The following is a 17,744-nucleotide window of genomic DNA, read 5'->3' as shown; positions in this document are numbered from 1 at the left end:
TGTGGCACAAAACGAGTAAAACATCAATACAGTATTTTTTTTAATTTTTGTTGTTTCCCTTTTATTTTTTAGAATTAGGTTACAAAAAAGAGATAATACATTGATAACAAATTCATAAAATTACAAGTTGATTCAATGTTATTGGAAAAAAAAAAGCCTCAAAACATCACAACTTTTGCCTCAACTTTCTGAAAAAGTAATCACAACAAGAGTTTAATACTACTTATTTGTGTTGGTAAAATAAATGTACAAATGAAATCAAAATTACGTGTATGAAGCTTGGTATTGTGCTGCCAGACACTTTCCTATGTTGCAGTAAGCTCCATTTCCTGTTCTATGGTTTTTATTTTCCATTATTGCAATAGAATGTTTAAGTATTTAATCAGAATTTTTGTTAGGCACCTAACAACAATCAAAAGCACAGCATTAAACACGGAACACTTTCGGGCAGGGCACAGGAAGGAGGTGAGGAAGTGACATACCCATCAGGTCCCTTGCACACTTTCCTGAGGGGAACTTTCACTTCTTTCCCATGTACAGTATGTTGGAAGAAAAGAAAAACTATATACAGTATATCAGACCTAAAACTTACAGCATGAGCTAAGGTGTTTTCATAGCGGTCAGCACATATGTTTCACCCTCCCTACGAGTTTAGCGAATGCTTGGATTTCCTCTCTGAAGCCCAAGTTATAACTTATTTGATGAAAACGTTGACATGTTATTGATTATCTTTCAAAGTAAAAATCCGAACAAAAATATCTTCACATGAGCTGCAGTTGTAATGTCTATTGAACTTAAAACTTGCCAAAAATAAATAAACTTTTTCTACAGTTTCTGTCCATACATCCTTTTTCTCTATGCCGCTTGTCCTCATTAGAGTTGCAGGTAAGCTGGAGCCTATCCCAGCTGATTTTGGTACACCCTGGACTGGTCACCAGCCACCTGCAGGGAAACAATACAGAATCAGATTCACTATTTAACATGCATATTTTTGGGGTGTGAGAGGAAGATGCCTACAGGGGGCGCAGAATCAAATCCTCGATCCCCCGACAGTGAAGGCAACATGTTACCCACTCGGCCATCATGCGGGTCAGAGAAAGCTTATAACACATTTTAGGTTCGTCCGGAAATTTCTCCTGAAAGCAGAATATCTCGAACAATTTCTGAATATTGTACTGTATTGACCAAATAATCGCACTGTATTGCAAATGAACACATCAATGGGTTTCTATTTTTGTGGTTGGGGTTGAAAAGGTAAATTCTTGAAGTTTGCTAACATAAACAAAGCTAATGTAGACATGCTTTGTTGTCCATTTTAGTATGTACATTATTAGCATGTGGTCTGAAATGTTACTACACCTTATAATTCCTGTATTTACATTTATTTGTCTTTCATATAGGCAAAACACGCTGTACATAGGAGCCTCGTTTTGCATAGAGCAGCGCATGTATACTTGGTGTCTAACAATCTTTGTGAACGGTCTCAGTCGGGCTTCAGGGAAAATCACTCTACTGGGACAGCTCTCGTATTATTATCTGGTTATTATCTTCGAGCCAACTCTCTCGTTTGAGTCACACATTAAGAGTGTTACTAAAACAGCCTTCTTTCATCTCTGTAACATTGCTAAAATGTGTCCCATTTTGTCCACCACGGACGCTGAGATTATTATTCATGCATTTGTTACGTCTCGTCTCGATTACTGTAACGTATTACCGTATTCTGGGGACAATAAAGCGCACTTAAAATCCTTTCATTTTCTCAAAAATTGACAGTGCGCCTTATAGCCCGGTGCGCCTAATGTACGGAATAATTCTTGCCGACCTCGAAGCAATTTTATTTGGTACATGGTGTAATGATAAGTGTGACCAGTAGATGGTAGTCACATATAAGAGATATGTGTAGACTGCAATATGACGCTAGTAAACAACACCAAAACTTTAAATGTTCCATTGAAAATAGAGAACATTACACACGGCACTCAAAAATCTGTCAAAATGTTTTGGTATGACTTTGAAGCCGCACCGCTTGATGGATTGTCGGCGCATTACGGCTACCGTAGTCAGACATACAAGTATTACTATGGTGTGTGTATAAGGACCGCAAAATGGCACCGAATAGCAGAAATATTATCTGGCGTTTTGTTTCACAATATTATCCAAAACCAACTTACCTTCTGGTACCTGCTGATGTGTATTTGAGATCTGCATAAGGCCTGAAAATGTGCGCATGTCCGCCACTGTAGTCCGTGCCAAAGCCGTAGTCGATAAGCTTCTTCTTTTTCACTATCTTCTTGTTATGGGACATTTATCCTTCACTGTTGCCATTTGTAATATAAAGTAGCGTAAAGTTCTAACTTATATCTTGCTATGGAAGCGCTAAAAACTACCAGTGTAGTGGGTTTACATAATTCACCCACAGAACTTTAGTGCGTTGTTGCACTAGTGAACCACGGATGAGGAGATGCTGCTCCGTTGTTGATTTACGTAAAGTTTGAATGTCATTAAAACAGTTAGCTCCATCTTTTGACACTTCTTCCACTCCCGTCCTTGCAGGCTACACCGCTACAACAAAGACCGATGCCAAAGGTGAGCCACGTAAATAAGACCGCCCACAAAACGGCGCATCCTAAAGCGACTGTCAGAAAGCGGCTTGAAGATGATCTGTAAAACATAATCTATGCAACATTTTGACCAAGGAACCACCATTACATGTTATGTACACCACAAGGAAATATTTTAAATTTGGGAAAAAATCATAATATGACCTCTTTAATGCACCTTATAATTAGACCCTGCTCATTTGCTTTGGTATAGCTTCAAGTAATTTGTCAAAGGGCTAAACTATGCTGTCCGTAGCTGCGTGTTTGGTATTCAAAGTTATACGGCCATGATTGAGCGCAGAAGTAAGGAGACCGCAGCAGAGCAACACAGCGCACATACGTCTTGTGCACTCAGGTGACACTAGAATAACAATATTCAGCCACTTTTCATAAAGCTATCTCGAGCAGCGCTGATGTCGGGTCGTTAGAAATAAGTAAGAGTTGACGATTCCTGCATTTTTTTTCTTGAACGTTTAAGTGTGTGTGCGTGTGTGTGTGTGTGTGTGTGCACCCACTTCCTTCATGGTAACAGCTGTCAAAACGTTGTCGGATTACAGCGCACCACAAAGTCACAGCTCGTATTAGAGCCTGGTACAGGGCAGGAAGCGAGGAGGAGTCCGGAGTCTCCCTGAGGAAGAGTAGCCAACGCTCCCGAGCTGCTAATTTATCTACACATGTCAGGGATTTGCTATTCCGGTATTAGAACAGATATCCAATAATTATGTTTTGCTTTCAAAGCTCAGTGTAAAATTCCTCTTTGCAGTCTTGGATGTGCACTGGGGCTTTGGAGCGAGTGTGATGAGGTTTGTTGGGAGAGAAAACTCTCCCGAAATCTCCCCCGCCGGTCCGGGGGGAACTTTGAGATTAATAATAGCAGTGCGAGGAGGGTAATTCCCCCAACACGTAATGTATGTCTGAACAGTGTAAACCCAAATCTGAGTCATGAGTTGCATTTCATTGTGACTTTGTTTGACACTCAGGTCAAAACCGGAGCGTACAGTCCAGTACAGTAGAGTACAGTACAGCATGCAGCGTGCTATGATTGAGGTCCACATAATGAGTTTACTCTAACTCCGGGGAAGGACGTCATGGCAACGTGATACTGCAGGAGACTCCCAACAATCATGAAAAGGGCATATCCCTTTAAAGCAGGGATGTCAAACATGCGGTCCGCGGGCCAGATCAGACCCGCAAACAGGTTCAATCGGGCCCGTGAGATGAGTTTGCTAAGTGTAAAATTGAGCTGCATTTTTAAATGAAAGAAACTGCTGTTCTAAGTGTCTATTGGATGTCACAATAGCAATTCTGTTAGGCAAGCAAATAGTTTATATTGGGGCGAGCAAGTATACCAAGCAAGAGGTACACGGTAAAGCAAGGCTGTGACTCCTCCCCCTCAACCCAACGTAAAACAAACAGGAGTAAAATAAACAATTGGTAACCTCACTTAAGATGCTGGATTAGACACATTTATATAGTTCTGTGAAAATGATTTTCTTCAGTGCAAATTTAAAGAAAGTCAACAGTGGAAATAACAAATGAGGTAGTTGATACATAGAAGTGCCATCCATTTTCTACCGCTTATTCCCTTTGGGGTCGCGGGGGGCGCTGGAGCCTATCTCAGCTACAATCGGGCGGAAGGCGGGGTACACCCTGGACAAGTCGCCACATAGAAGTGTTTTTATTTATTTTGTTTTTGTTCAGTCATAGATGGGCTGTGACTTAAAGTTTAATTGGTTTGTAGAAACACTGAGATTAAGTCTAATTTCATTGTGTTTTTCATGGTGTTTTTGAAACTGCACCAATTTTTTTCCTCAGATTTTTTTACTAACTTGAAGTGTTTTGTCAAGAGGATTATTTGTGGTATGTACATTTTCAGAATGTCCTTGTTCTATTTTGGGCCAGAGTGAAACAAAGAAAACAATTTGAAGTTGTCATAGTTGTATTTTTAAGTTATTATGCCATGATTTGGGGCGGTATGGCGTAGTGGGGAGAGCGGCCGTGCCAGAAACCTGAGGGTTGCAGGTTCGCTCTCCGCCTCTTGACATCCAAATCGCTGCCTTTGTGTCCTTGGGCAGGACACTTCACACTTGCCCCCGGTGCCGCTCACACTGGTGAATGAATGATGAATGAATGATAGGTGGTGGTCGGAGGGGCCGTAGGCGCAAACTGGCAGCCTTGCTTCCGTCAGTCTACCCCAGGGCAGCTGTGGCTACAAATGTAGCTTACCATCACCAGGTGTGAATGAATGTTGAGTTCCCACTTCTCTGTGAGCGCTTTGAGTATCTAATAATAGAAAAGCGCGATATAAAATCTAATCCATTATTATTATTATTTGACACCCCTGCTTTAGAGCCATGGTGTCAAACTCACGACCCAAGGGCCAGATCTGGCCCGCCACATCATTTTGTATAACCCACAAAAGCCTGGATATATTATGCGTCAATAAAATATGTGGTCTTTACTTACTACAATAATCCCTCGTTTATCGCTGTTAATTTGTTCGTGACATGACTGTGATGCACGAATTTCGGAAAAGTAGGAATTATTCATTATACGTCCAATATTTTCTTAGAAAGAGCATGAAAAAACATGTTTATGACTTTTTAAATGTATTTGTTTTACCATTATGATAGCCATATACAGATGTAATAACACCCTTTTGTCATCTTTAAAGTCTTTTAATCCAATATTGTAATGCTGCCTCGGCTGAGCCAATCAGTGGCCACAATACTAGTGGCCAATGTTACTGTAATATTGATATATTTATGCTTGATATTGCTTATTTTATGGCAAAAATGTTGTAAAATACGCTTACAAATTGTTTGTAAATCTACAATGTTGTGAAGCTGCAATATAGGGTTGTACGGTATACCGGTACTAGTATAGTATCGCGGTACTAATGAATCAAAAACGGTACTATACTCTGTTTGAAAAGTACCGGTTTGCCATATATATTTTTTTTTTTACAGGCATGACGGCACATCGTCGTCACGTCATGACATTGCTGGTTTTACAAGCAGAGGAGCATGTTCGGCAGCGCACAATCACGGAGTACTTACAAGCAGACACAGTGCGTAGACAGAAAAGGGAGAATGGAAGCATTTTGGCTTAAAAACTAAAGATAAAGGTGATGTTATAACACTGAAACGCCCTCAGGAAGAGGTGCTTTAAGACATGGCTAGCGAGTTAGCGGCTAATGTCCATCTGCAATTGGCAGTGTTTTAGCTACTTCTAAATCACTAATCCTCGCCTCCATGGTGACAAATAAAGTGAGTTTTTTACAAGTATTGTCCCTGCAGGATGAGGAATAGCTAGACATGCTTCACTACACTCCGAAGGAGGATACGATAGCTCACCAGCGTCACAATGTAAACAAATGCCATGGCTGGATCTACACCTGACAGCCACTGTAATGATACCAATTACAAGAGTGTATCTAGTCGATACTACTATGATTACATCTATATTTTTAATTTTCACAAAATCTTTTTTATTTTATTTTTATTTTTTTATTATATTCATAAACTCAGGAAATTCGTCCCTGAACACATGAGAGCTTAAATTATGACCAATGTATGATCCTGTAACTACTTGGTATCGGATCGATACCTAAAGGTGTGGTATCATCCAAAACTAATGTAGAGTATCAAACAACAGAAGAATAAGTGATTATTACATTTTAACAGAAGTGTAGATAGAACATGTTGAAACGGAAAATAAGAAGATATTAACAGTAAATGAACAAGTAGATAAATAATAAATTTTTACAGCTTGTCCTTTATAATGTTGACAAAATAATAGAATGATAAATGACACAATATGTTACTGCATATGTCAGCAGACAAATTAGGAGCCTTTGTTTGATTACTTAATACTAAAAGACAAGTTGAGTATGTTCACTATTTTATTTAAAGACAATGTTTTTCTTTGATTGCAATGAGAAGCCACTAATACCATTCTTTTGTAGTACCCTTTATTTAGAAAAGTATCGAAATACATTTTGGTACCGGCAACCCTTCTGCAATATATGAAGCGCAATTTGGCAGGAAACGACTGAAAATGTAATTGTTTTTTCTATTTTAACAAAAAAATAATAATACTTGTACTGCATGCAAGTTTATTTCTTTTAAACTTTAATATTGTCTAATAATGTAACACATATTATAAGTATCATACATTCCGAAAATTGTTTTTTGTCTAAATAAAAATGAATACTTAATGATGAACTGCACTTTTTTTTTTTAATTTTGCCTATCGTTCGCTGGATCGGTTCGCAGCTGAGTGTGAAGCGACTGGGATGAGAATCAGCACCTCCAAGTCCGAGTCCATGGTTCTCGCCCGGAAAAGGGTGGAGTGCCATCTCCGGGTTGGGGAGGAGATCTTGCCCCAAGTGGAGGAGTTCAAGTACCTCGGAGTCTTGTTCACGAGTGAGGGAAGAGTGGATCGTGAGATCGACAGGCGGATCGGCGCGGCGTCTTCAGTAATGCGGACGCTGTATCGATCCGTTGTGGTGAAGAAGGAGCTGAGCCGGAAGGCAAAGCTCTCAATTTACCGGTCGATCTACGTTCCCATCCTCACCTATGGTCATGAGCTTTGGGTTATGACCGAAAGGACAAGATCACGGGTACAAGCGGCCGAAATGAGTTTCCTCCACCGGGTGGCGGGGCTCTCCCTTAGAGATAGGGTGAGAAGCTCTGTCATCCGGGGGGAGCTCAAAGTAAAGCCGCTGCTCCTCCACATCGAGAGGAGCCAGATGAGGTGGTTCGGGCATCTGGTCAGGATGCCACCCGAGCGCCTCCCTAAGGAGGTGTTTAGGGCATGTCCGACCGGTAGGAGGCCACGAGGAAGACCCAGGACACGTTGGGAAGACTATGTCTCCCGGCTGGCCTGGGAACGCCTCGGGATCCCCCGGGAGGAGCTGGACGAAGTGGCTGAGGAGAGGGAAGTCTGGGCTTCCCTGCTTAGGCTGCTGCCCCCGCGACCCGACCTCGGATAAGCGGAAGAAGATGGATGGATGGATGGATGGGCCTATCGTTCAAAATGATTATGAGAGACAAGAAGACAAAAGTTTTTTGGCTTTCTCACATGTAAAAATTGACTTGTTCTCGGTAGCTAGCAATGCAGCTAATGGGAGCAATCGATTCTACTTCTAATCACTTTAAAAATCTATTCGAAAAACGTCACCAATACCTCATTTACATTCTGTAACCTGTATAATAACGAAGCTGCAGCGACATTGTTATTGTAAGAGCCAGCACAGAGGAACTTTTTTCCTAGCGTTGTAACACATCGACGTGCTTCAATATTAGCCATAAAAGCTAACTACGGCAAGAGATAAGCTAGCTTCTACAACAACACGAAACGCGTTTGGGTTTGTAATGCACGACACTGCGATAGAACACCAATTTGTACTGACTGAAAAACATGAACAATCATATTACAGTATTAGCCTACATTTCATCGTTTGTATGAAAGCTAGCCAGACAGCGTATGTACTGTAGTTGTACTAACACACATGGCGTGCTGCATGTATCATGATTGATATTAAAGTGACTTACTCGATGGACAGTTGTTCGTCTGGTTCAGCTCCTGTTGATTTTGGGTAGGCAATCCATTTATGTTGAAATAGCTTGTCTCCAAGTTCCACATTTATAGAGTTGTCGCTTTCACCTCACTCTCCCGGCTTCCATCTGCTCCAACGTCTCACCCTCTTCTTCGTGCTCGCTTCTATAAGCGGCAGTATATTTAGCTTCAAAAAAGATAAAGTTGTGAATCCTCATTTGTCCAAGAATATCTGCTTGACTTATGATTTCAAAGCAAGTTATCCATCAAATTGTACACTGTTAAAATGACAATAGATTTTATGGTAAAAAAAATAAAAATTGGCAGCTCAGGCAGCAGAATTTTACAGTGAAAAACAGTGTCATTGTTTTTCCATTTACAGTAATGCTCCGTAAAAACAATATAAAATGGCAGCTCAATTAGCAAAATTTTACTGGAAAAAACAGTTTTTCCATTTACTATCATATGCTGTAAAAAAACACCATTCATTTTATTTGTAAAATTCTGGCGACTGAGCTGCCAGTTTTTGACCACAAAATCTTCAGATTATTTTTTTTACAATGCACATAAAATAATGTACTGTATAATGATCATATGCATAGGCAATTGTGTAAAAATATCATGAGGCGAATCATTAGAATTTATATTCATATATTATTCACTGTTACGAGCGACCCTCAGTCCCTCAGTGGAAACAAGTTTGACACCCTGATTTAGAGACATGCAACTAACATTACAGGAGTGGAATATTAAAGATTAAAGATGCTAATAAGAACATCAGATATCTCAAGCTATCAATATTGTTATGTCCACTGTATGACATCCATCATTGTTGAGGTCCTTTGTTGCCAATGGATTAAAAAACTAACATCCTTATGGTACTATATCTCGATTTTTGATAAGTAATCCTTTCCAAAACGTCTGACAAAAAAGGAAGCAACACCACACTCAAAAATATGAACATAAAGACATTTTATATAGAATCATTTGAGTGGTACGCGTAGAGAACAAAATAAACATAATTATCGAATTAAATGGATGAATTAACATTAAACGTCATTTTACCTTTATTGAAGATTTGTATTGTAGAAGATTGCAAGGAGGGGAGGAGAGAGCTCCACCAACGTTGTACTCCCGACGGTCGGTATTACAGTTTCAAATAAAAATGATCGAAAAACCGTGATTGTTAACTGCACTTTGATAAACTCACGGACTGAATGGCGCTAGCTTAAATGCTAACATGAATACAAGAGCCATAAGCCCCAATCTAAACTTATATAAACACATTCCTGTCCAAGCAACTAAGCTATTCAATTGCTCTGAGACGGAGTGATCGATTTATATATACCGTATTTTTCGGACTATAAATCGCTCCGGAGTATAAGTCGCACCGGCCGAAAATGCATAATAAAGAAGGGAAAAAACATATATAAGTCACACTGGAGTATAAGTCGCATTTTTTGGGGAAATTTATTTGACAAAACCCAACACCAAGAATAGACATTTGAAAGGTAATTTAAAATAAAGAATAGTGAACAACAGGCTGAATAAGTGTACGTTATATGACGCATAAATAACCAACTGAGAACGTGCCTGGTATGTTAACGTAACATATTATGGTAAGAGTCATTCAAATAACTATAACATATAGAACATGCTATACGTTTACCAAACAATCTGTCACTCCTAATCGCTAAATCCCATGAAATCTTATACGTTTAGTCTCTTAAGTGAATGAGCTAAATAATAATATTTGATATTTTACGGTAATGTGTTAATAATTTCACACATAAGTCGCTCCTGATTATAAGTCGCACCCTCGGCCAAACTATGAAAAAAACTGCGACTTATAGTCCGAAAAATACGGTACTCAGAGGAATTGGAGACAGGAGTGATTTTACGGTGCGTTCAAGGGTCGCTGCACAGAGTAGGACGCCACGACATCCGCCAGAACACAAAATAGTGAGCTTTCTAATAATGTGTCTTGATTTTAGGATTTTTAATTTTTATTTAAACTTGGTCAAAATATTTCAGTGGGTGGTAAAGTACCCTTTTGAGCACATTTAACTATAATAATAACTGTGGTAATTTTAGTATTTTCATATTGTTACATCCTTATTACGTACTTGGATAAAGACAGTAAGAATAACTATTGAATTCCTAGAAATAATACGAAGCAACGTGCTTGGCGCTCACAACTTTCTTTGGCCCATGGTGAGTTATTTTGCAGTATTGTTCTATAAAAAACAGTCAGAGACTGAGTCACTAATGGCATTCTATGTTTGGGCTGTCGATTCAGCGGAATAATACGTGGGCTAATTAGTTACGTGCAATTTTTGGTCGTACGATAATTAAATTAATTTAAAAAAATTGTCGAGTAAATTGATTGAAATTGAATCATATGAAAATTGTGGCGTAGAAAAACCGAGGTACTACTGTAATTTCACATTTGTATAATTTTTAGACAAATGGTCAACGACTTATGGCCTTTTAGTCCGCCCGTGCCCCTGCAGAGACGTTTACACTTAATGGCCGCTATGTTTTTCAACCAAGTTTGCTCAAATTTTGCTTGTCAGTACCCTGAAGGTGTGTATATCACTCGACAGTTAGTCCTTTGCAGTGCCAACATGCTAAATAACAAAATAGTAGTGAAACAGTGATAACAATCAAACTCACGACTCAATGTGAAATAATTTAAAAATTATTTTATTATTTCAGATTTTCTGTTCGCCTTTGTTACACAAAGATGTTAAATAACTTAAATACATTCTTACCAGTCATTTGTGATCTGTTTACGTCTACAAGCTATACACATGAGGTAGAGGAAAAAATAATTTAGGCTTCCCATAAGACATGACAAAACATTGTTGCTGTATGGTATCATTGATGCAGTACATGTTTGTTTGTTTTACATGCACAGCAAAAACCCTAACAAAAAAAAAGTGTAAATGTGTAAAAGTGACAACATCATATAGCTTTTTTCACAAAAATCGTAGATTATACAAACAGATCGGATCCAACAGTCGGTGACTGATTTAGTCGGAAGACGGTGCACATGGATACAAATTTGTTAGGATTTGTTAGTGCTTGCAAAAAACAAATGAAATGAATACATGGAACTGCTTCTTGAAGCCTCCACCCCCAAAATATAAAAAAATACAGGATATAAAATCAATTTAAACTTTTGACGTTATTTACACTAAACACATGCTTATAATATATTTCAAAAAATAATTTATCTTTAATTTTTTTCTACAAAATATATTTTTTTTGTACATGATGCACTGCTCACTCAACAGTGCAGAGTTTTTGGGTGTTGTGGTTTGACATCATGATCATCCGCTGCTGCGTCATTCTCCTCTTTCGGCCTATATACAATCTATAAACAAACTCTGTGGGCCTTTTGGTATTCCTGTCAATGCATTCAATAGTGGAGAACGTCTTGTTTTGGTTTTTGTGTGTGTTGAGAGAGCACACATACCAAAAGGCTGTGGCAAGAAGGCATTTGAGCTGCATGTCCCAGCATAGCTATTATGGTTTCCATGTAGCGTGCAAAGTAGTTCTATGTATATGTTTTGACCGGGGCTTTATTTGGCATGACTCATGCTTATCAAAATGCTTCCAATTCAGGACATAAAAATGTCTTCCTTAAGCATGCAATTGCTGTTTAATCAAACAAAGGAATGCTGCATTATCTATGCTTACAATCTAAAACTGTTGTTTGTAGCAATTAGATGTGCCTTTACTTTTGCCTTTTTACCACAGGAGAAGAAACCTATTTACAAAACAATAAAAACATTTTAGAAAAAAGTCTTCACTGCATACATAAATACAGATTTTGTCTTTCTTTAAATAATTTGGGGCTTCAGTGTGGGAATGAACGCTAACATACAAAGCTGGGTGCCTCACTCAGTAGTCAAAAAACAAGACATATAAAAAGATCCTGTATCAGATATTTGTATAGAAAAGCCCTCTGAGAGCTAGCGTCATCTACAGTGGACGTTTTGCATAATAAGGCTATTTCTTTTCCGAAATTTGCCAAAAGAAATAGACCAAAAACAAATGTCCACTGCAAAGGACGCTGGTTCTTAGGAGGATTTAAGGCTGCATTCACACTTGTGGTTCAGTACTTATTAAAAAAGATACTTGTTTCATACTTTGGTGCAGTTCCCTTTAGCTTTCATTGCGGTGTTTTGGCCATGGGGCCGAAGGCTGTGCAGTAAAAATGTAAAGTAAGGACTTGATTGGGCAGCTTTAGTTACTTGATGCAACTCAAATATTCCAAATCAAAAAGCCATTGGCTGGGTTGAATATAGGGCTACACGTATCGATCATTTTAGTAATCGAGTAATCTATTGATTAGTTAGTTCGAGTAATGGGCTAAAACACACTTTGTAGCGTATTTTAGGCAAAATAGTTTGAAATAAAGATTTTTCTGCTTGCTGTGACCTTCATTCTTTTTTTTCTTTTTTTGATACATTCACATTACCAACATTGATGGCACTTTTAACATGTGTTCATTAATGAACATTTAAAAAAAGATACACACCACCGCCCTTGTGTGCGCTCTATTGCAGTGGCACTGCTGAAGCTAAGTCTGTGTATATAAAGTTCCGGGTACTCAGTGCGTTCCGCTTTTAATCAACCTGTCCTTGTAAAACTTATTGAAGTTTTAATCGAAGCAACAGAATATACATTTGAGCTTTTTTCTAATCAAATTAATTGATTAATCGTTGCAGCTGTAGTTGAATAAGTAGAATAATCTTATATTGTATACAAATATTCTTTGTTAACATTTTAGATTCCCCAAAAAGTTCCTAAATATACATTTAAAGAGGAGTGAGCAGACAGCACTTTCAACACATTTTCTCTGCCATTCCGACATGCTCCTATAAAAATGGGGCCCATTACCTCCCTGCTTGGCACTCAGCATCAAGGGTTGGAATTGGGGGTTAAATCACCAAAAATTATTCCCGGGTGCTGCCACCGCTGCTGCTTACTGCTCCCCTCACCTCCTAGGGGGTGAGGGTGATGGGTCAAATGCAGAGGATAATCTCACCACACCTAGTATGTGTGTGGCTATCGTTGGTACTTTTTTTTGTGTCTTCGGTCTGTGTGGCGTTTACATTTGAGCTCAAGTGAACCGACCAACACCAGAATTCACTTGCAAACAGGCCAAGACCCATTTTTGAAGCCCTCGGCTCACCGAGGTTTGCAGAGCAAAACGCACTGGAGTTGGTTTTAACTGAACCAAACATGACAAGTGTGAAGGCGCCCTAAACTACCAGAAGCTAAGTGCTGACAATACACGTGCCTTTATCGTCATGATCTTGTTACTATGGAAACAGCTTCCTCCACCCTATAAGGTGTGTGGTGGATGAATGTAAATGACATGAGGAGTATGGCTCAATGGATTGGAGGTCGCTGGAAAGCGAAGGACATTAAATTGTACAGCGGCTACATTCTTCCGTGTTCTCCACCGTTTTCTCGGTAGGGTACGTCCACGTTTTATCACACATGGCCACTGTCGTCTTCATAACATAGTGGTTTGAGTTATTCCCTGAACATTGGTTCGATGGAGGCCGAGAGACACCTAAACTGACCAGCAACAACATTATGTACACCTGCACAATCCAAGAGATCCAATCCAAAAAAGCTTCTAGTCTGCTGTAGAATACTTTGGACTGTAGACTTTGTCCATTTTTCACAAAAAGCACCCAACAAAGGGCCGCCTGTCCCAACATATTTGTTCTAGTTTACCCTAAACTCATCCAAGCATGCCCTGGTGCACCTTGTTCGTGACCTGAGAACAGAAAATATGCCTACTTCAAATTGTTCCCACTTTAAAGAACCGAGAGTATTAATTTTAAGATATGTATAAGATATTTAATATGGTTGAAGTTTATTTTAGAGAGGTGTGTAGAGCACCCGGTTGGAGGCCACGGGGAAGACCTAGGACTCAGTGGAGAGACTATGTCGCCCAGCTGGTCTGGGAACGCCTCAGGATCCCCCCGGGAAGTGCTGGACGAAGTAGCTGGGGAGAGGGAAGTCTGGACTTCTTTGCTTAAGCTGCTGACCCCGCAACCCGACTTCGGCTAAGCCAGGGGTGTCAACGGTACGGGCCGGGGCCCGGATCAGGTGCGCGAACGGGATGAGTTTGCTAAGTATAAAAATTAACCTGAAATGTTTGAATGAAAGAAACTTCTGTTCTAAATGTGTCCACTGCATGTCGAAATAGCAATTCTTTGTATCTTTGTAGATGATGCTACATATGTACAAAATAAACCACATGATGTTAGTACATCAGTCGAGGAAAATGATCAAACTACATAAATAACATACTGTAATTGGATTTTGATATTATTTTTTTATCTTGATAGATTGAAAATTACCACCAATGAGTTGACTGATGAACATTATCACATAATTTATTCAGAAAGTGTAAATAACGACAAATTAAGATAGAATACTATTAACCGCAACATGTAAGTGTAAAGAAAAACAACAAAACATTAGGATTTGTACAATATCAGTACGGGCTTGTTCTATTTTTAAACAAAGAAAACAATCTGAAGTTGTCTTTATTTTTAAGTTATGGTGCCGTTATTTTACCAGTCTGGCCTACTTGAGATTAGGTTTTTTTTCTATGTGGCCCCCGATCTAAAATGAGTGTGACACCCCTGGGCTAAGCGGAAGAAGATGGATGGATGGACTGCAGTGGCATACATCTGCAGCACCGCATGAAAGCTGATACTAATATTTTATAACAATCCCCACTTTTGAACGACGCTCTTGTATTGGATCTCATTAGTTTGTACAGGTGTCCCTACTATAGCGTCCAGCAAATATGCAACCTAACATCTGCAAATGTATTGAATACTCAAAAAACAAAAACATTTGTTTTCCCTCCAAGCGGAAGGGAGAAGTCCTAAAAAAAAAAGTATCCTCGTCTGCATAAGTCGGGAACAGTCACACAAACGGCAAAAGCGTCGGTGCAGTTAGTGGTTTCTCTTAACGTAAAGTTAGATAAGTGGCTTGTATAATGTCTTTACAATATATTTATATAACGCTATATGAAGTTTTGTACATGCATATGCAAACACACAAAGTGTGCGCGTGTAAAGGATGTGCGTGTAAATTCTTACACCCTGTCTGAATATTCCGTAGAAGTCGTCGATGGAGCTGACCTTTTCGCACGCGTCGTTCTTCTTTGAGTCCCTTGGCTATGCTCGCATGTGAAAAGGTTGCATTCTTTTATAAGGAACATTTGTCGTCTGGAAGGCTTGAGCTGTTTACCCAGTTGTCTGAGGAGAAGTTCGCAAAGCCACAACAAAAAAAAACCCCCGAACAAAACAGAAAAATCCCTCAAAGTGCTTATGGCGTCAGAGAACAGTGTCACAACTTCCTCTCCCTTGTGTCGATGTTAGCCCTTGCAAGTGTAGACCTCCTCCCTCTGCGTGCACTGCTTGCACTCCACGTAGCAGCACCAGCGCACCTGGCACTGGCAGGGCCGCGTCACCTCCCGGCTCTGGGTGTTGTGGCCCCGCCCGCAGCAGATGGCGTCGCAGTTTTTGTCCTTGTAGCACTTGCGAGCCGCTGTGCCCGACGAGTACTTGCTGGGCCGGCAGAAACTGGGTGAGTCCTCGATGTGGAGCAGGTCCATGGTGCGGGGGATCTGGTCACTAAGACCGGACATGTGGTGGTGGGGATGCTGAGGGGTTTGCTGCTGCTGCTGCTGCTGCTGGTGTTGAGCTCGTCCTGAGGCGGAGATGTCTCCCTCTCCCGTGGCCTCATTGGTGGAGCTCCCCACCTTGACTGAGGTCTCATAGCGCTGCTTCAACTGCTTGCCGATCTCGTGGAAGGGCATCAGCTGCCTCCAGCAGGTCTGGACGGTGCAGGATCCGGAGACCCCGTGGCATTTACAGGTGGTCTCCACACCAGCCTTGATTACCTAGATAGACAGATAAGGATAAGGAACAACAGTCGATGAGAGAATACGAGCAAGGCTCAAATCTTGGCACAAGTGTTTCTTTGTAGTGTCCACACTATCTCTTCAGACCTTATTTGTCAAAGTCAAGGATACTCACTTGGGAGTCCCAAGTGAGTATCCAATCACAAGTTGCGAAAACAGGAAGTGGCACCGGAGCCATACGAGCCATAGAAAGCCACAGAAAACTCACCGGTACTCACAAAGAAGGAGAGCAAAATGTTGATGAGGTGGCAGACATACTTTATATTTGCTATGCCATTTTCAAGAAAGATACTTAAGAGAAACTACATCTTGTGAGACGAGGTCTGTCGACACCGGAAGCTATCCCGATGGTGAAATAGTTTGCCCGTGACTTTCACACGAATCAACCGACTACGACCAACTACGAGCGGTACCACTGGTTTATACGGCGTCGAATGGGTAGCTATAAATTGTGAGTTCAAATATTTTATTTCTTAATTTTTTCATGTTTCATTTGTTTTATACAATTCTTTTAATTTTGACAGTACCACGTAAGATATGTTTTAATGGCTGAAGCGGGTTTATTGAATGTTAAATGCGCCAAAAAATAAAACGTTTGTACAATGTTGAGGGGTTTCAATACAGTAGTGTGCAAGTGTGTTTCTGTATAGTATCTCCAGCCGTGTCCATGTGGTGACATAAATTGTCCGCCCTGAGATCGGTAGGTCGTGAGTTCAAACCCCGCCCAAGTCATACCAAAGACTATAAAAATGGGACCCATTACCTCCCTGCTTGGCACTCAGCATCAAGGGTTGGAATTGGGGGTTAAATCACCTAAAATGATTCCGGCCACCGCTGCTGCTCACTACTCCCCTCACCTCCCAGGAGGTGAACAAGGGGATGGGTCAAATGCAGAGGGCAATTTCACCACAATCATTGGTACTTTAACTTTAAAATGACGGTATTTTGAGAGGTGAAGTCGGACTAAGTAGGACATCACTGTAAGCCTAGGTGAGAAACGCACGGCCCGCCACTGCAATACGTATTATCTAAAAGTCAATTTTTCTTTTTAAAAGGAATACTACGTGTTAAAATTGTGCTGATTAAATTCATTTCCATTCTTTTCAATGGAAGACGGTGATTTGAGATACAAATGTTTTGAGTTAAGAGCTTTGTCACAGAACCGATTAAGCATGTCAATAGAGATATTGCTGTATACGGATGGATGAGCAGGTATTTCATTTAGTGAGCTCTTAGTTGTATTAGGGGGTTGACTGTTGTCATTTCAGAAGATGAAGGTTATTGCTGGTCATCAGAAGAAAGGTTAGCGGTTTGTCTCAGGGTTCATGTTGAAGTACACACATGGAATTTTAATCAAATTCAATAACTATTATTATGATATGTGAGGGGGGTGGGGGGTGTTGTTGACATGATTTATCCTCTGGATGATAAAGGAGCTTTTCAGGGAGATGTTTCTGACACTTATACCTGCGCTTTTGACTTGAAGTGTGCTTTTACAATCCCGATATGAGCTGGCCTCCAGTGTCAGTCATTCCATAACTTGGAAGTGACTTGGAAGAAAAAGCCGTCTCATCTATAAGAAGTGAAACGGTCAGCTGAAAAAATCGACC

The 17,744-nt window shown here is 40.1% G+C and overlaps 1 protein-coding gene and 1 long non-coding RNA gene across 2 annotated transcripts in view; one reads left to right on the top strand and one right to left on the bottom strand.

Annotated features, from left to right (window-relative positions):
- The window catches only part of LOC133618706 (uncharacterized), a 144,732-nt gene that overhangs the window by 64,034 nt on the left and 62,954 nt on the right, over positions 1 to 17,744 (top strand). The gene's annotated exons all lie outside the window — the stretch shown is intronic.
- wnt9a (wingless-type MMTV integration site family, member 9A) overlaps positions 10,894 to 17,744 on the bottom strand; it is a 58,105-nt gene continuing 51,254 nt past the window's right edge. Inside the window, exon 4 of the mRNA XM_061979303.2 lies at positions 10,894 to 16,113. Coding sequence (XP_061835287.1) covers positions 15,586 to 16,113 — 528 coding nt within the window. The 3' untranslated portion in view covers positions 10,894 to 15,585. The remainder of the gene's footprint in view (positions 16,114 to 17,744) is intronic.

The sequence above is a fragment of the Nerophis lumbriciformis genome, linkage group LG19 (genome assembly GCF_033978685.3).
Source record: "Nerophis lumbriciformis linkage group LG19, RoL_Nlum_v2.1, whole genome shotgun sequence".
In the NCBI taxonomy this organism is placed as follows: domain Eukaryota; kingdom Metazoa; phylum Chordata; class Actinopteri; order Syngnathiformes; family Syngnathidae; genus Nerophis; species Nerophis lumbriciformis.
This window is presented reverse-complemented; position numbering and strand designations above follow the sequence as displayed.